We start from the raw sequence: 20,617 nt of genomic DNA on the forward strand, positions 1-20,617 counted from the left end.
GGAATCACGAAGGAGAAGCTAACAGGCTAACTTGAAAAGCTAACTGTGGGCTAGCACCACTTTAGCTGTATTTACAGTCAAGTTTCAGCGGAAAAAATTATCTCCATTGTGTAATTGGATGTACAATAACCCTCTGTGCCTTTGTCTTTTCTGTCATCGTAGTATTTACTCTCACAGACAATTAATGAGTAAAAAACTGCAACATGCTACTACACCTGCAGTGGCGCCTATGGCCTCTAGGGGCATGAGTTACTCAATACTGCTTTAAGCTCTTACAATCAAATGCAGGCAATACAAAAACACAATTGTACAGGGATTTGCCTGGTATTTTATCTTCTAATCTTTAATTAAGTGCTCATTGTGCGTCCTGGTCCATTCATATTTTTTATATATAGAATGTGAATGAACGAGCTGAGCTTTAGCAAAATCCACATCAAATACATCGGAAATATATATATAGTTAAAACAATTACAGCTTGGACAAGTTACAAGGCAAAACTTTGCTCATACTTCTAATCTCATAATCCTTCAGCTGTAGAAGCGCTACAAACAACTTGTCAACCAAAGTCGCCAATACAGCGATCTACACTTTCGGACGTAAAAAAAAAAGTGCCATTGACACCAGCCTCCGTGTGTTTCCGTCCACCAGCCGAGAGCTAAACGAAGCCAGTGGAGTTTGAGAACAGCTGAGGCCTCCCCCGCCGCCTCGAGCCGCTGCAGGTGTGGTGGGAAAGATGGCACAATTTCCAGCCTCTGGATTTTATTTTCTAATTAAGGATTATCAACAGCCCGGTGCCCGCTGAGAGCGCCGGTATGGGCCGCCCAATCACACAAACCTCCCTCAGCTCTGCTCAAGGACTAAATATTTGAGGTCTATTACGGCGAGACACTGCAGGTGAATACGAGGAAAATTAAAACGGAGAAATCTTAACCCCCACCTGAACTGAGCACATTTTCTCCAGTTTGGCTTTATCCAAATCTGAAAGCTTAAATAAATAAAAAAAAAACACTAAAAACAGCAACGAAAACGAGGATGAAAACGCAACAAAGAAGCAACAAAAAAGAGACAAAAAAAATGACCAAAAAAACAAAAAAAAATGAAAAAGCAACCAAAATGGACAAAAACACAACAAAAAAAGAGACAAAAATGTGTCAAAAACGCGGCGACGTAATCAAAACTTTTACAATCACCTTTCTAGGTCTTAGCTTTCAAATGAAGCATTATACTGTAGCACTCCAGTTTCCCATGTACTAAATCTATAGAGAAACTTTGAATGAGTGAAATTAAAGCAGTACTAAGTAACTTGTTTACTGTAATAAATCATTTTGTTAGTCCCTCTGGGGGTAATACAAGTGTTAAAGGGATGTTTGGAGGAAGAAGAAGCTAACAGGCTAATGGGCAAAGCTAACCGCGGGCTAGCACCACTTAAACAGTATTTACACCCAAGTTTGAGTGAAAAAAAGTATCTCCATTGTGTAATTGGATGTACAATATCCCTCTCTCCCTTTGTCTTTTCTGTCAGCGTAATATTTACTCTCACGGACAATTAAGGAGTAAAAAACTGCAACATGCTACGACACCTGCAGTAGCGCTTGTGGCCTCTAGGGGCATGAGCTACTTAGTTCTGCTTTAAACACCTTTGCGCTATTTGTTTGTTTCCAGGCGAATGTTCATGAATTAAGACTGGCCCGAAACCTGAAAATTGAAAATTAAAAAACACTTTCACCTGCAGTGTCTCCCCCTAAATTTGAAAGTTGTTTGAAAATGTGCCTTCTCCTCCCGTGAGAGCCTCTTGAGCCGACAGCCTGTCATCTCTCACGAAATGAATTAATATTAGAAAAACATTGCTTCACTCCCGCTCGCGTCTCTTCATATGTGCGGTGAAAAGTCAGCCGCGGGGCAAATTACACGCCGCATATTTAAATTAGCGCAACTTTTAATTATCAAATCACTCTGAAAAGGTGCTCCGGAAACTGGTATGAAAATAATTTGGTTCGACTAAAGACGCTATTAGACTTCACTGAAGGGAAGGAATCATGTTGACAGATGTATTTGCGGCAATTTCTCACTTGCTTATTAATTTGACAGATTGGTAAAAACATTTTAAAAAAAACTGGCCAAAACATGGGAAATATGTTTTTGGAAATAGGCAAGTTTCAGAAAGTGGAATACATTCACTGGTGGCTGCAAAAGTCAGTCACACGTTGAGGATCACGTGGCTTTCGAGGGAGACTACTTTTCCTCACAATAATCGTGACTCTGACATTTAGAATCGTGACATCCTTAATAACAATGTGCCAAACCATAAACAAGGAGGATGTTCCACGTCTTGTTTTGGAGCTCATTCAACTGATGAAGCGAACAAACATTATTAGTGTCACAATCAAAAAGCCACACTCCATGAATGAGGATTTGATCGTTGCAATTTGTAAACGTCTGAAACGATCTTTATCCGTCCTCAATTGCCCTATGGAGGGTGCAGCCTATTCAGTGCGAGATTTCCAGCACTATTAATCTATCTTGAACATCAGCTGAAGCGGCGTTAGCTTGAGAGCACTGAAAGCTGTCTATGTCTGATTAGGCCCTTTATAGAGTCGGCCCGAATGACCCTTTTGTCTTTCCAAGTGCTTATGTGCAGCGGAGAAAGGCGAGGCAGGGTACGAACGGGTAAAACAAGGACAGAGTGTCACTGTCACATCAATATTTGTATCTGACCTACATGTTTCACCTCAGGGTAAGATCAAGATCTTCCCTCATCTTTGTCCTGTGTATTTTCTAGAGATGCACCGATCCAGCTTTTTTGCTACCGATACTGGTGTTTGAGTATCTGTCGATAGCCGATATTAACCGATTCCAAGAGACTTTCTTACAAGTGGCTTTCTCCGAGTGGAAAATTTACTTTATTGTCATGTTACAGATCAATAAAGTTATATCTATTGATAAACTTTTGGTTAACATTTAAACATTTAACAAGGATCACTGGACTTTTCGACACTAAATATCCTTGGGTACATCACAGCCTTTAGGTTACATTAATATAAACAACTCACATAAAGTGATCTGATCATATGTTAGATCAGCAATTTCTTAAATACAAACATTTGGCTTCAGCAGAGGTTACTTTATTGTATTAGGCTTCTTTAGGTATTTCTATCAAAGTTTCTGACCCAGCCTTGATTAGTTTTCGTTAGCATTAGCATGCTCCTGCTAGCTTTAGCATACTGATGCTAACCACTGCATTCTTAGCTTCAGAATGATATACCGCATGCCCATGTTCACTTTGATTTAGGTGGTAAACGTTGTGTTTTTAAGGCAGTGAGAGTCAAAACTGGTATCTGTTCAGTATCGGATATTTGTAGCCGAAGATCACGATCTTCCCTCATCTTTGTCCTGTGTATTTTCAATCTTCAATGATAATGAACATCAGCCTTTTACGGGAATAAACCTTGTGTTTCTGCCAAGGCACTGCCTGTGGGACAACTGTGTTGATTGTTGCAAATACGTGACAAAAGGTGACAATTATAAATGATTTCGGCCTTGCTGAAGCACATGGCGGTAGTTCAGAGTGTTAAATTAAAACTTTAAGTAAGCATTAGCCCGGGTTTTTGCCACAACACAAAAAAGGACTTCAAATGCTGCTGTAATGAGAGCTCTTATTCTGCCTCAGTTCGGTCATTACTCATGTAGCTTTGAAACTTGCTAGCCTTGTAGCTTTAGCAAGTAGTATTTCAGTCTGCTCCTAAATGCTCCAAGATGTTTAATGTGAAAATATACCTTGTTACAATATTTATCAAAACATTTGCAATTATAACTACTTTTTCCACATATCAATGTTTGCAATGTATAAAAACGACATACGTACAGACAAAGATACAAATTGTTACAAAATGTATCTTAACCTGCTCTGGGGCGACATACAATGGTTCATATTGTGAGGTGAAAATGATACAAATAAGAGAGAGAGTGCATGGAGGGGGGCAGAGTTAATTAGTGACTCCCCGCTGCCGCCTCTGCGTGAGCGCACACACCTGGGGCACTACCGCACTCTGTTCACCCCTCTAAATGCCAGCTTTGTTGTGGGTTTTTTTTTAAGATTATTTTTTAGCTGCTTTTAATCCAATGAATAATGCAATTGCAAGAGACCAAACTCTGAGTAACATGTCCTCGATTGTTGCTAAGAGCAAGTAGAAAAACGTATAGGCATTTGGGAAACAGACCTAACAGGAAGTGCGCAAACCATTGAGAGTGACTATACTTTTATAACTGGTGCTTTTCACATTTCCACAAAACACTTTAAAATTCTTAACCCTACATTGTTTCTTTAAAAAAAAAATACTGCTAACACTAGTACATCAGAGTACAAGATCCTAGCTCTCTTCGGGCTTTTAAAACTTGCTTTGCAGCCTCTAAGAGTTGTGAATGTCAATTACTGAATGCAAACTTCAGAGATCCCTCCATGGGACGTATATAGAGTGGGTGTTTTCGTGCAGAAGCGGGACACGGATTGAATGGATTGCTAAAACACGCACCACTCTAGGTACGTTCATACAGTGAATGTAACATATAACACGCTTAACAGCTAACTAAATGCTCATTATGTTCCAGAGCCAATGCCATTGTACTAATTCAGGACAAAGGGAGCAGCTGTGAGCACATCTGAGGACTAACCCGGGCCCAGCGCACACTCTCATCTCTCCACAAAAACCCACAGTCGAAATGTTCCTGTCCCGTTACGTAACCCTAATCTGTGCCTCCGTCCGCCGGGGTTTCCTCTTACTCACAGCTGCCTTAGCTCTCCAACAAACTGCTCGAACGCTGTCCAAACAACATCATATTTTAGCATGGAAAAAAAAAAACCTGCATGAATATGGAGACCCAATTCAAAAGCGGGTCACTGATCCAGTAGATTAGGTTTAGCATGTTAAACTGCTTATACCTCTATCCTCGAGGCAGACTAAAAACATGTGCACATATAGAGGATTATCTTGTCAAATACGAAGCTGGAGGCGAGCCACATCCCTGTATAGTACATGCTTATTATATATATGCTAAAACATGTGCCTCGCTTCTTCCTTATGTCCGCAGAGGAACATATGTGAACGGGTTTGTCCGACGCATTGCAATCTGCACTGACTTTTGGCAAACCTAATGGCGTCCCTCCTATTTTCCAGGCTACCTTTCCAAAAAAATTGTTTAGCCCAAACTTTATGTGATTTCCTGAACTCACGCTGAACCTCTTTTTTTGGAAGATTTTTCGATGCGACTGGATTTCATGGGCTTACTCATGGCAGTAAATTAGACCCCATTATATCAAAAGGCAAAGGAGAGGTTCAAGGTTTCCCAATAACTTTTTTGTGGTGCAGATGAGGGGGAGCTGCTATAAAAGGCGGAGAGGAGGAGATGAGAGAGATCCTTGTCTCGCTGCCAGATCCGTATCTTGGTGAAAAGGTCAGTGACACAGTGTAATTCCCAGAGGCCTGTTTTGTGCACGTGTTGTGTGTGTGATTGTGCAGAGATAGTGGAGCTTCTATTGTGGCTGTGGGGCTGCACCGCACTGTCACAACATGCAGTAACAATAAAAGCCACTGTAGGAGACCTTACTTCAGGTGTTGATATGTGCTAGTGTTGTAATAGATATCATCAAGTGGCATATTTCTACATATGGAGATACTCAGGCAGCACAGTTTGATATAAAACCACTTAAAGGGGCTAGATGCAAGTTGGTCATTTTATACTCACTACTGCCACCTCAGGTCTTATGTGTAACTGCAGCTTGTACATTAAGCTCATGCATGACAACACTTCGGACCCGAATGAACACCTTTTTCAATAGTTCTGGGCTCATTCTATACCTTAAGATATTGCTGGAACATGCAGGGGGAGGAAAATACATAATTTTAATATCTTAAACTCCGTATAGTCCCTTTAAAGAAAACTCACCTGTATGTGATATGTTTATGTTGCCACTTCTGTCCCGTGAGGGCATACCGCTTTTTCCTGACGTTAAATCTCGACGACCCTCCCATCTGGTCTGGGACGCCACATCTGGGCTTCTTCATCCACCTACAACACATAATACAAGGTTAGCTTCATGCTTCAACTCTTCATCCAGCAATAACATTCGATAATAATAATAATACAATAGGGCTCCACAATACAAAACAAAATACAACAATATTTGATCTTGAATATTGCAATAATGATATTGAAGCAATATGTTTTAGTAAATTGTTTCATTACAGTACGTTCAATTAAATTTAAACAAAAATCTAATGCAATTTGTCATTTCATCAACCACTTAACCCCCACATGAACCGAGCACGTTTTCTCCAGTTTGGCATTTCCCAAATCTTAAAGCAAAAAAGCTGCAAAACAGCGACAAAAATGTGGAAAAAAGCAACAATAACACACGACTAAAGAACGATGCAAAAGTGACAAAAATGAGATGAAAAAGTGATGAAAAACAGGACAAAAAAAGGAACAAAAACGTGATTATTAAAGACGAGAACCCAAAAAAAAACACTTCCAAAAAGTGACAAAAACACGGCAAAACAGTGACAAAAACGTGCCGGAAAAGCAATGAAAAATGGTGACAAAAACACGACTAAAGAGTGATGAACAAGCAACAAAAAAAATCAACAAGAAAGACACGAAACAGCGATGAAAAAGTGACCGGAACACGACAAAAAAAACTACAAAAACACCTACAAAATGCGGTGTGGTCTTTGCTTTCAAATGGGGCGTTACACAAAGGCTGTAAGCTCCAGTCCAAAAGCTTTTAGATTTGGGTAAAGCTGAACTGGAGAAAATGTGCTCGGTTAAGGGTAAGTAGTTTTAACAAACAAGACTTTGAAAATGACTACATTTGGACCAAAACATTGCTAAAATCAAACTAAATTAGGAAAAATCATGACTAAACTTCTTAAAGGTTCCATGAGTTTTGTTATCGGCCAAATGTATAAATCTTAAGCAATAAGTAACTATAATTTGCTAATATATAAACCCAGAAAAAGACGAAATCTAGAGAAAGAGAACCTCACCTTATTGTGGTATCGCTACATCAACAACGGAAGCACAGGGGAGTAAAAGACAAGACAGGCATACCGTTAGCATACCGTTAGCATACCGTTAGCATACCGTTAGCATCCCATTAGCCGATCACATTGCATTGTGTTTGGTAGCCAGCGGTGGGACAGCTGTTGCCTGCCTCACATCGTCGGCGTCCTCGGCGTGATTTCACAGTTCACCGGACGATTTGAGCTCATTGCTATTTGCGGCGCGGATGGTATTTCAGCGTTGGTGGGCACAAATGTCACTGAGCACAGTTTCAGTGATTTGGAGGTTACGGGAATCTAGTTAAAGGTCTCCCACAAGAACAACATTAGTCTGAGAGAATGGGAAGAATTTACTGCACTGCAATTCTGCGTCTGAGCCAATCATATGCAAGATTTTGGAAGGATTTTGACACACAATGCTAAATGCTCATGCTAATAAAGGATAAAAACGGAGATGAAGCTGAAATAGTAATTTGAAAGATTATACCGAGGCTAAACGTCTGAGTGAGGACCATACAACGTTTACCTGTCTCTTTGTGTGCAGTTAAAGAAGAGCACTTTCTTTGAATCACTTGTGACTGTCTCTTGGTAAAAGCCTGACGGATGGAACTGAGAGGCTCACTGTCCCTGTGTCTCCTCCACACTGCGTTCAGACTCTGGCGTTTCCAGTCTTTGATCTGACAAACGGAGGTGTGCTCTCACTAAAAGCCTTCCTTTGATCAAATTAAAACGGCCCACTTAATCCATGTCAGGGAAACTTTGTGTCTGGCAAAATGTCTCGCTCGGCCCACTGAATGTAAAACAGGGAAGAATAACACACTGTGTTTGTCCCCTCGGTGAGTACATAATATGTCCAACTCGAGGCACTTCGTGAATGTTAACAGTTAGGTTGAGACACGGTGCACGTTTAATTAAGTGCACGGCACACTCAGGCCCCATCTCAAAAAGTAGAATATTGTTGTTTTCTTTCTGAGTAAAACATAGAGGACAAATATACTAAAAGAAAAAAAATCTCCAGTTACTATATAGGTAGCAGTGGTGGAAAGCAACAAAGTAAAAAGTACAAGTACAAGCAAAAAGTACAAATTATTGGTACTTTTACTTACTTTAGTCAATTTTATGATGAATACTTTTTACTTTTACTTCACTACATTTTAGAGCCTGCATCTGTACTTTCTACTCCACTACATTTTTAAATTGTGTTCAAAGTAAAACCTCTCTACGATGAACTGGTTTAGTCCCAATTTAGACTTGGTCTAGTGGTTTACTCCTTTAGACCTGGTTTAGACCTGATCTAATTTAGTCCGGGTTTAGACCCGGTTTAGTTCTTCCTTTATTTTGGTGTGCTAGATCGAAACAGGAAGTCACTTCTTGGGCGGCATTGTTATGGTTTGAAATTATGCACAGAGTCAATTAGAGTAAATCATACTGAACTGCCATTGTTGTCACTTTGTGCAGCTGTATGCTACAATTCAATCTGCAGTGTTCATTTCATCCCAACACTTCCTTAATCACTTATGAAAATACAATCAGACTACCATTATTTCAAGTACAGCCCAAAGATCCCTAATTGTGCATCCCATAAATGACATTGTTCCTATTGTTTCAGTGTCACTCACTCTATGGTGCTGCTGTCGAGGGTCCCTGTGACGTTGAGGCCGTAGCGGCGCTGCATGGCAGCGATAGCCGACTGCATGACTCTGGCCGAGCGCAGCACTGACATCCGGGGGTCTGCAGAGGGCAGGTATCCATACCTCTGCAGCCAGGTCTGCACAAGAACACAGAGAGAGAGGACATTATAGTCAAGCACAGAATGACATTGAGAGATCCAGTTGTGATTAAATGTATTTGACTATACTGAATATGCCATTGAGCCAAAATAACATCTCTCTTCTCTCGCAGCCTGTTCGTATTTTCCCTATGGGGCATAATTTTCCATACTGTGTGCAAAACAAGAAAACATATCATACAACTCAGCAGGCACTGCAAGGATTTAAATTACGGTACAACAACACAAAAGATCTGCAGTCTTACCATCTGTTCACGAATAATACACAATTTGAATGTCAATTATGGCTTTGATTCTTTCTTTTCATATGCTTTAAACTGCATCGTGAATGAAATGCTTTATTTTTCACTGAAATGAAAGCAATGCAGACATTTGTAGGATGGGAGGGAGAAATATACGCTTCAGAAAGTGACATTTTGGTGAGAAATTGGAAGGACCAAATGCCGAGTGATAACAGGTGCCAAATGTCAGCTGTTATCACTGCCTTTGTAATGGAGATTTCAGAATCCAAGCAAAATCCTGCCAAGAGGAAGTTTAGATCCCAGAGACAGGGCATCGACTGGGCTTTCCCTCCACAGAGAACCAGGGCTTTGGGACGGCGTCACCACTACAGTCTAAACACAGAAATGCAAACATCAACCGATCATACTGATGGCTCCCAGTAAACTGATGAACGTGCGGTCGCCAAAACCTCACATTGCTTTGTATGTTTTTGGGCAAAACTACAGTGCAAGCCTTCAAATATTATTGCAGGTTTGTAACGATCACATTCTCCTGATTGTGTGCTGCCCCGTTTTATTGTTTTGTTTTGAATAATGTACAAACACTGGCTCGAAATCCCCGTTATGAAATCAAACTGCCCATCTGTGGATTGCCTCGAATTGCTTCGCTTTTCGCTCTGGATGTGAAACCTGAGCTGCTCTCGTACACATAGTGCCCGCCGCTCCGGATAGCAGCACGCATCCACAATGAGATTCACTAAACACCGGGCGGATGGTGTGAGAGCAAGAGAGGAGAAGGGAGCGATAAAAGACTAGCCATTACTCCACAATAGGACTAATGCAGCTCAGCTTAAGATACAGTGAAAGAGACGTGGCATGTGTGAGGGATGGATGGGCCGAGTAGAAATGTAAAGGCTTAATGCACATGATGGATGGGCTTTATGGACTGAGATGCAAGGGTCACCTGAGTGCAATACATTTGTCATTTCAATGCAATACTTTGATGCTGTTCTAAGAGGAGGATTTATGTTCCTTGGTAAAATATAAAGAATCCAGAAATAGCTTTGGAAAGCATTAGAAATGTCTAAGCTGTTGAAAATTAAACACTTATGGTTAGGGCTGTGAACCGACCAGTCTGGTATCGGAAAAAAGGTTTAGGTTCTACTGGTAAAGAAAAATTTCAAGTATCGAAAGCAGGAACCGAAAAGAAATATACGGTATATTATTATTTATATTCCAGTTTTGATGCTGTCGGTCATCAAAATGTAAAAGAAGATAAAGTGAAAGACTAGTTGAGAAAAAAAGGAACAAATGGGGGCAAAAAAAAAAAGGTTAAAAAAAAAAAACATGTTTTTTAACATTGAAAATGTGGTTAAATTTTGGGGGAAAAATTGAAAAAATTGGGGGAAAATGTGAAAATTGGGAATATTTGGGGCAAAATTTGAAAAGAAATGAAAAAAAAGACTTTTTTTAAAAATTGGGGAAGAAAAATTGAAAAAACGGGGGGAAATGTGAGAAAGCTGGGAATATTTCGGACAAAATTTAAAAAAAATTGAAAAAAAAGGAAAAAATTTACTTTTTTAAAAGATTTAGAATTTTGGGGAAATTGGGGAAGAAAATGTGAAATGTTTTTTAAAAATATGGACATTTTTGTGAAAAATGTTTCTAGTTAAAGGAAGTTTCTTGGCTGTTTCACCTCAAACAACTGATACAAATGCAAAATAAATTCAATGGAAGGAAAGGGAATGAATTAACATTAACATTTTATGGTTCTAGATGACACATACTTTAGTCAAGGTATCGAAAAAAGTATTGTTCAGTAATCGGTATCAAAAACCACGTATTGTTAAAGTACTGGTTTGGAAACAAATGTAAAAGTACCCAGCCCTACTTATGGCTCATTTGAAGTACAAGTGCAATAGTAGGTGGAAGTAAGTGACAATAAATGTTCTTCAAAGTTACGTTTGACAGCAGCAATGTATCACAATCTAAAATGTGTTGATTTACACCTCTGGCTAAAACCTGTACAACTTGTATTTGTCCTGCTCATACTTGGTGTATGAAGTTTGTAAATGTCAAGCCTATTTATATGTGACCTGAGCTTCACCCTGCCAATCCAAAGCATTACTTCTCGTGGCCATTTCCCCAGTTTCCCCTTGACTTCCTGCTTCAAATGCGACCTGGGCCCCTCCCCCACCCACCCATTGCAGATAACATTATGAAGTGTGCTGGATTTTTTTTTTTTTTTTTACGCTGTGTGACTAGACCTCAGGGGAGAGAGGAGCGCACGGCTTCCCACTCAGCTGCTGCTTAAGTCCCGGAGCCATGAAATGCAACGTAACAAATAAATGCACAGGCTGGGGACGAAAGCTAACGTCCTCATGCACTCACAAGGTTTCACATGTAAAATAATAATGATTCCAGGTTCGTGTCCAACCCTGTGTCTCTGTCTAGATCCGTTGGAGTTAAAGTCCTCAAAATAGCACTTTTCAATTATGACAATGCGGCGCGAGCCCATATATCCTGCCTCTTTTGTTTGGTTGCAAAGCTTTCCCTTCCCTCCTCGTGCATCCAATCGTCTCCCACCGCATCTATATTCCAACACAGCAAACATGTTTACCATCATTTTCATAAAGTTGAATTCATTTGAATGCAAAAACCCTCAGACATCACAGGCGTCCACACCGTCCCGCTCCTCCCTGTGAAACCATTCATCCTTGTGCTGGGTTTTAATGCCTATACTTTCCCCAATCCTCGTCCTGTAATCTTTCCCAAGCGCATCCCTTAGCATCTCCACTCTGACATTTGAGGTTTTTACTGAAACCACTTTTGGTTTTCTCCTGACCACAGCCCCTGTAAGTTCCCTTGGCTGGAGGAATAAAATAAATTTAAAAAAGCACATGATGAGAAGGGCTGCTGTTTGGACAAGGTTTTGCATATTTTGCTAAATTTAGGTGTTGCTACTTGTTGTGAAGAGTTCAAGTATGCAGGAGATGTTTTTTTTTGACAACATCTCATGCAGATGTTTGTGCTTAGGGCTGTCACAATAATCACTATATCGACTTATCGTGCAATAAATCACAGATAAACGATACAGTTTTGGGCTCAATATTCATCGTCTGTACATTTATTAACAGATTTTTAACAGAAGCTAATTGGGTTACATTATATGTCATGTTTATTGCAGCCTGTGTGGTATTTAAGGATATGATTATTCACTCTTAGAACACAGGTTTACTGTCATTTTTATGCTTTAGAGTTGCCAGTATCTAGTATAGTTAGAGTCAATAACATCGTTTATCGCGATATTTTCCTGCCTCAATATATCGAACTTCAAAATGTTATATTGGGACAGGCCTGTTTGCGCTAGATGTACATTTTTCCAGATTTGGAACAGTCACTTGATTTGAAGGAAATATCTAATTGCGATTTTTGTAGTTTCTAACCGTTCTAACAGCAGCTTTCCAAAATGTTAAATGGCAACTCATAAAGCGCTTTTCTACCTTTATCAGGCCCAAAGCGCTTTACAGCATGGAACCAGTCACCCATTCACACTCTCATTCATACACCGTGTGTAGGCAGACACTGGAGGCAAGCTGGGTGAAGTCTCTTGGCCAAGAACACAATGACAGTGGGGACCCTCAGGAGCTGGGACTCCAACCCCCGACCTTCCGATCAAGAGACGACTCGCTCCGCCAACTGCGCCACCGTCCAAATCTGACTGTGATTAGTTGTGTGGATCCAGGGTTTATAAGCAAGTCAAATGTACTTTTTTAATGCCCAAAAACTAAATCTAATGCGACAAATGCAGAAGAAATACATGGGATTTACAAACATTTCATCAAACAGAGGAAAGAGAAATGGCCAGATGGGAAACTTTTGCGTGAAAGCTGCAAGTGAATATGTTTAAACCATCATTTTGTTTTTTTTTCCTATGAACTTTAAGGCTAAAAAATGTTGAGCGATGTCAAAAGATGTTCAAGAAATTTAGACTTAATGCCAGTCTGAATCCATGTTGATGCTTTTTAATGATATTTACTGTAAGTTAATGACTTTGATTGCGGAAACCCTGGGATCTACAAATGACCTCACCACAGACCCTTTGCTTAGTGGAACTATAAACAATCATATTAGCATTTTGCAAAACAAAATACCTCATAACTGAGAGTGGTTTATAGAATAGAAAGGACTTTAATTACTATAGCAGGGCCAATGCCATAGTTTGCTATCTCCAAGTATTTTTTCAACTTATAAATAACGTTGCTTTTTTTGCAGCGGATATTACTAATAAAGTCAATCTGATATCTCCAGGAACATGATAAAAGAAATTTGAAGAAGTATTATGACCGTGCAAAAAGTATTATTATGTAAATTGCAAAGAAGATGAAAAAGTTTTTTGTTCGAGTTTGAATAGCGTGATGTGTTTGCGCCCGCAGACAATGGCACCATTATCACAGAAAGACGTACAGTTATTATTACAGCAGGAAATAAGGTAAGCCTGTGGTTAGATATGTCTGCCATTTAGATATTAACAGGATATTGGAGGACGGGGGGGGGGGGTTGGTGTGCGTGAAGAGGTGCGCTGCTTGTTGTTCGCTCTGCCCCCGAAGAGAATGAGAACAGCGGCGGAGAGAGCGGAGCTGTCACACCAACGCGTTATATACGGGCACTGCGGGCGAGATGGGACAAAATGAAGCCGGCAGAAAGAGCAGCCGCCCGCGTGTTTCTGATAAAAAACTTTGCGCGACACAAGCGACGGCAAACATGTCCGCCAGACTTATTCTGGTCGCCGCTGTTGTCACACGCTTCGCAGGTAAAGGATAAAATGGATGTTGCTGTTGTGGAGAGCGGCCCGGCGGTGGCTGTCGCGTGGTTCCTGCGGTGATGTGTGGATACAAAAGTGTTTGTTTTGGGCTTTGACTAGTGACTAAAGATACAGCATTGGAAAAAGGCAACATCGACTCCATTTCTATTCCAGATTAGAACAGCCATAGTATGTTTGTGTGGTGAATGGTGTAGGAGTGGAAAGCATTCATGAATTGTTAAGCTGAGGTTTGTTTCGAAGATCTTCCTTCTATATCAGCAGGAACTGTTATAATATACATCATGTCGAATATTGAGACCAATGTGAAGGGAGAAAAGAATATGACATTGCTACCCTGTCTGATTATTGTTAATGAGACATCTGTTCTTTAAAGTGCATATAACAGGTTTTAATGCTCTTGACAATATGACTTATTTGGATCTGTTGTAACCAGTGTTGGCACAGATTACTTGAAAAAGTAATATATTACTGATTGCTCCTTTGAAAAGTAACTTAATTACTTTATGTATTACTTGATTTTAAAAGTTACTAAGTTAGATTACAAGTTACATTCAGCTGCGGCCGACAACGCCTCCACTGTCACAACACATAATGACAAACACTTTTACCAACACTCAATATTGGAGGTGCATTTTAACAGTAACATCAACAAAGCTGACGCAGACTCAGAAAAGCCAATGTTAGTGTTTTCAGGCTGAAAACATGAACTGTCACATTATGTTATGTCATTCGCCGAGATACAAAAAGAAATGTATTTTTTTCCAAAGTAAAATGACAAAATAGTAACTCGCAGTGATTTGGAAAAGTAACTTAAATCTGATTACTTGTATGGAAATAGTAACACGTTACTGAAATAAAGTAATCAGATTACAGTAATCTATGACTAAGTAATTAGTTACTGGCATCACTGTTGTCACTAAGGAATAATTATAATTTTATTTCAGTGAATGAAGACGTGTTGGAGAAAAGTTATTCTTACATGAATTTGTAAGCTGCTGACGTAGATAGAGGCAGAGCAGTTTGACTCATTCAATTTCCATTGACATGACATGGTCGGCATGGCAACAGTTTAAAATAGTCTGCCTTGATCTATGTCACTTCCTGTCAGTGTCCAATAAGGAAGTGAAACTATAAAGATCACAACAATGGTCAAACTAAAGAAAGCTGGGTACAATCTTTAGCAAAATCTTTAATGTTGTTGTGTTGGTTATGTTTATGCACAGTTTGTCTCTGATGTTTCATATGCACTTTAACTTATTGGCTGAATAAAAAGACATCTCGAGATCAAACACTGTTTGATCTGCTTTGACTGTTCTATTTTTCGATTCCGATGCTCAAATGTTGCATACCATCCATAACTTGTGACTGAAACTCATAAATAGTATCTCAAGCAAGCATAAAGCTGCTCATTGTTCGACTTAGGAGCCTCTTTCGCCTTTGCAAACGTCTGTATGCAAAAGAACAGCCCACTACGTTTCTGTTCATAGCCAAGTGCTGAAGCCTACGCAAACGTATGCTCAGTCTACGACCATCCATTTGTTAGCTTTACTGTAATAAACACGCCACTATTTACTGATCAAAAATAAAAAGTGTTCAGAGCTTCTTTTTAAAGCATCCTCCACTCTTTGTTCCAATACATGTATAAAGCAGCTCAGAGTACATCATGTTGTCTTCTATTTAAACTGACAGTCTTTCCCTTATGGGCCTCTTCTGGGAATCTGCTTCTATAGCCCAGCACATGTTGTCAAAAGAGATCAAGATTAAAGAACATGGTTGTCACACACGTCTTTAAAGCCTAAGAGGATTAGCCATAAGATAATACCACGCACTTGCACATAATTTTGCACTACATTGGCCTGAGTAGTTTTGCTGAATGGGGACTCTGTGTCTAGCCCTCGCCGGCGTTTTTCATTGATCGGGTCTTTCTGTCCGTGATCTATGGTCCGTGCCGTTCTGCCGATGTAAGGATTCCTCGGAGAAGCATCACGGCTCCAGCTGACAACCACTTTATTCAATACGACGGAAATTCCTCTCTCTCCTCACACGATGCGCCATTGGCGTCGGAAGCTTGCAGGCACCAGTGTTGAGGAATGCAGGTATTATTCAGGGCGTGGTTTAACGTTCGTAACTGCATTTTTGGAGGCTAAATGCTATAACACCTCATTGCATAATAAGAAGTGTTAGCAAGTCAGCTCCACATTCGTTAGCCTGTTCAATGCATTATTCCTATAGGCACTAGCATTAGCCATGAAACGTCCCAAATGATGAACGATACAGATGTTCTCCACTGTTGTCAACCCATCGACCACTTAAAGGTGAAGTCAAAGCCTGGTTAGAAGTCATTCATGAATGTACAGATCTTTTGAGATGTTCCTTAAGATAAAAATTGGCATATAAAAGTGGCATCAGAAACATACACCACAAAAAGTAAATATCAAGCATTGGCTTAAATGACTTGAACTGAGGTAATATATCTAGTTTTGAGGGGTTTTCACTCATTTAGACCTTTTTCCTGATCTGACCAAGATTATTTTGCTAGTTTGAGGACATTTCAGATTGGTTCTATGGTATATCTCGCTTGAAATTAGAAAGTAAAACTGCCAATGGGACACGATCATTTTTCTTACCCCATTGGCAGAGAAACTTACTCGAAATAACGGCGAAATGTATTGAAACGAGTCAGAAACATCTCAGAAAGAGTGAAATAATCTAGGTCAAATGCCCAACTACATCTTAACAAGCCAAAACAACAAAAATGTGGATTATTGTGCTCAAATTGAGACGTCTAAACTAATCCAGTTATTTACTTTTTGCAGTGTATCCAATAGCCACTAGACATTAGAGAAACCACAGCCATACTTTAATATAGGAACTGGCTTCACCATTAACTTCCCTGAGGATAGGATGCTCAATTCAAACAGGTCAAGGAAGCCGCTAGTCAACAGATACGTATTTGCTCTGATTGTTAGCGGCATTTCTGGCATCTCTTTGACTCCATTGTCGCTGTTGTCATAGTAATGCTAAACAACCATCAATATTTCTGAAACTCAACAGAGAGTTACTGAACCTACTTATTTCTCAGACTCATTAGCCAAAAATGCCGCACTAAAGTCGGTACTTCCGCGGTTAGCGTAGCTGCTGCACCGTTAGCATTTTTCTCCACTAAAACGGAAGTACCGATTATGGTAAATATTAATTTCATAGCAGTAGGTACAGCGTTTTCGGCTAACGGGCCTGATAAGTAAGTATGTTCAGTAACTCTCTGCTGAGTGTCAGAAAAATTGACTGTGGTATTAAAGAGTTTTTCGTAGTTTCTCGCACATCTCGGGACCCGGAGGTAGAGCTGTGACGTCTCCACAAACGTATAGGCTCCGATTGCTGTTTCAGGCGTCTCTTTGACTCCATTGTCGCTGTTGTCATAGTAAGGCTAAACAAATGATGATGTCATCGCTCTATTTCCGGGTCCAACAGGGCTTACTATTAGCCGTATTCATTATAATGGGATTCTGCTGATTTCAACATGCTGTAAGGCTCTTTTTAAACATTTGATCACACAGAAATATTACTTTTGCGCCGGATTTTCTTGAGTAATGCGTTTCTTACATTAAATACCTGGAGAAATGGTGACATATATAGCATTCTGATTAGGTGTAAAGCAGCTTTTACCTGTTGTTACTTCAGCAGAAGATTCAGATAAAGTTGTGGAACTTTCAACAGTTTGGACCCGGAAGTAGCTTATTATTGCGTGGATAGACCAGATAAAACTTTGATATACAGCCCCGAATGTTGTTCCTTCTATTCTTGCAGCAGGATGACAAGCTAGTTTTAGTTTAGTCGTCTTTCTGCTGCTTCCCTCCTGCCTCCAGCTGATGTCCCTGATGAAGTAGGCAGGAAAAGGGTGAATATGCTCAAGATTAGGAGGTACGTTGCTCCTGAAAGTTCCCTAAATGCACTGGTAAAACGATGCAGGGACACACAGACAATAAACTCCAGCATTACGTGACAAGCCTATAGCCTCGACTGAGATTTGCAAGGCAACAAAGAACTGCAATCGTTAGTGTAACCCGGAAACAGCAGCACCTTACTTGAAGCTGTAGAGGGGAAAACTTCAAGCCAACTTTTTTTTTTTCTTCTGTCAATGGCGGCAGGAAGTGTATTATGAAAATGTCAAACTATTTCTGACTGCACTTATTCCCTCGCAATTTAGTCCCTATAACCAGCAGCGCTCAACAGGAGTCAACCTGGTGGAAAGCGGACGCGTCACCGGCTAAACACAAGTCTGTAACACCGTAATTGCAGTTATGAAAGCACTAACAACTTCCTGAGAGCCGTAATGGGGTTAAACTGGTAGAAATCAAGGCCCCTGCAGCTCTTGCCTTGGAGTGGAGCGATAAGGCGTCCAGCAGCGGCAGATCCTGATGAAGGCTATAAAGTGCCTGAAATGCCTCGCCGCTGACTACTTTTGGGAGCTCCACACTTGATTTGATTTCACTTTGAAGTAGATTTTTTTTTTTTTTTTTTTTTTTCCCCCGCAAACTTCTGATGCAAGACCTCTCCAGCTCGAGCGCCATAAACCTCTCCAAGATTTGAGTCATTGCTAGGTCTTATCAGGATGAGGGGGAAAATAAAAACGTAAGTGATTTCAAATTATAGCACTTAAACAGATGTTAGATAAGCTACTTTAATCATTTAGATGGGAAATGAGACGGATTTTGCAATAGAATAAAGGATCAGCGGAAAAGTCTGATTTGGTGAAGCGATTTGAAAAGGTTTAGTTTTTGCATAAAAGGTTACAAAGCAGATATTTTGTATTTTGAATCATGTTTTTAACGCAGGCATGAAAATCCAGCAGGTTCGATTGATCGGACTGTTTTGTTTATTGTTTTAATAATGTACAAAGTGTTTGGATTTTTTAGCTTTACCATCAGAATGTGCCTCATTTGCTGTTGCCTGATCCAGAGGGATGATCCCGGAGTGGAAATGAACATAAAAGTTCCACAACTCCCAACATTAAGTCATATATTTAGTGCTAGTGCTGCCTAGTAGTTAAAGCAGTACTAAGTAACTGGTTTACCTTAATAAATCCTTTTCGTAGTCCTTATGGGAGTAATACAAGTGTTAATGGGATGATTGGGGGGTCTTTCATCTCTCCCTGATGTCTCTGGCCAAAAAAACACACTTGCAACTTTCCTGCCCCAATACACACTAATGGAATTACAAAGAAGAAGCTAACAGGTAAAGCTAACTGTCTGAGTGAAAAAAAAATATCTCCATTGTGTAGTTGGATGTACAATATCCCGCTCTCCTTTGTCTTTTCTATCATGTATTTCTATCATTTACTCTCACGGACAAATAATGAGTAAAAAACCGTAACATGCTACGACACCTGCAATGGCGCTTATGGCCTCTAGCCTGGGCATGAGTTACTTAGTACTGCTTTAAAGCTCAGTGGCTGAAATCTGGAGGTTCTTACCTTTCAAATGAGCAACGGCATGTCTGAATACACTAGAACTTGTGCTTTTGTCCTCATATGTAGGTTGAGCCAACCCAAGTTGTAGTGTTTTAACCACTAAGGCGGTCATTTATAGAGACATAGGCTAAATAACAAGTGCAACCTGGTAATATCTGTGGGCATGTTTACATTTGCACATGTCTATATTACAGTATTCGGGCCTTAAATCTGATACATACTTGAGATAATGGTGCGTGCGTAAAAAATGCACTAATGACAGATTTGCACGTGCATCGCATCCTTGACTCAACTATGGTAGCCTTGCTCTGACATACGCCTCTGATTAAGATTTTAAATTCCTTTTAAATTGCAGTCCACATGCATGAGGAGCTGATGTTATACCACACGATCATGATCAAGTGTTAGGCACAGTTGCATTTCTCATTTAATTCCCATATATTGATCATATAGTTTAATGTATAACCACTGTACCTGATTCTCGACAAACTACACAGCGAAATCCTTTGAAGCCAGACACACACAGAGTAAGAAGAACGCCCCTAAATATTAAAAACAACATGTAATACTTGTTGAGAAGTCTTTTGGTGGACCTCCATAATATCATAAGCTCCAGGAACAGCCGGTGATCAGCAGTGAACCCTCGTCCTTATTGCATGAACTGGGGTGAACTGGAGCGTCTCCGTCCTCAGCACACCTCACATCAGCAGCAGCTTGGCCCACTACGTCCAGAGCAGGAGGAGCACTAATTAGCCCACGGATGCCACCGAAAGGCCAACCTATGAGGAGAAGGCATCCCTCTATAATACATGAGCGGTGACTCCGAAAAAAAAAAAAGGAAGAAAAAAAAAAGAAAAACCTGGTCGGCATGGCAACACGAGAGCCAATGGGGCGCGGGACTGTAGTCGGCCAGCTGATAGGGACAAGATCATGTGGTGATCAATTATTCAGCACTGGTCTGTGGCTGTGGTGGTGAGTTCGGCTTTCGCGAGTCACAAACAAGTCAAAATACACAGAAGCTAAGAGCACAACAAGCATCTGTTTACATTACCTCACTGGAAACGATGGTTATAATGGCTTTAGTAACATACCGAACACAAGAAATAATATATTTACTTTACCAGCTCACTATAGGCTCTACTCTAGTAGTAAAACCATTTTCAGTTTGCATTAGTTTTTCCTGGGGAACAATTTATAAGATGCAAAAACTTGTCGTGATTTCAGTTTTGGGTTTATTCAATGCTTAATCTCTTAAA

At 40.2% G+C, this 20,617-nt stretch overlaps 1 protein-coding gene across 2 annotated transcripts in view; it reads right to left on the bottom strand.

Moving 5' to 3' along the window:
• The window catches only part of mmp16a (matrix metallopeptidase 16a (membrane-inserted)), a 90,528-nt gene that overhangs the window by 57,988 nt on the left and 11,923 nt on the right, over positions 1–20,617 (bottom strand). Inside the window, exons 2-4 of one of the 2 annotated variants that reach the window (XM_079576022.1) lie at positions 8,676–8,824; positions 7,042–7,056; positions 5,942–6,064 (exon numbers count right to left, since the gene is read on the bottom strand). In XM_079576022.1, the coding sequence (XP_079432148.1) occupies positions 5,942–6,064; positions 7,042–7,056; positions 8,676–8,824 (287 nt within the window). The remainder of the gene's footprint in view (positions 1–5,941; positions 6,065–7,041; positions 7,057–8,675; positions 8,825–20,617) is intronic. The other variant, XM_079576023.1, reaches the window with a different exon arrangement.

The sequence above is a fragment of the Gobius niger genome (genome assembly GCF_951799975.1).
Source record: "Gobius niger genome assembly, chromosome: 18".
NCBI classification, from domain to species: domain Eukaryota; kingdom Metazoa; phylum Chordata; class Actinopteri; order Gobiiformes; family Gobiidae; genus Gobius; species Gobius niger.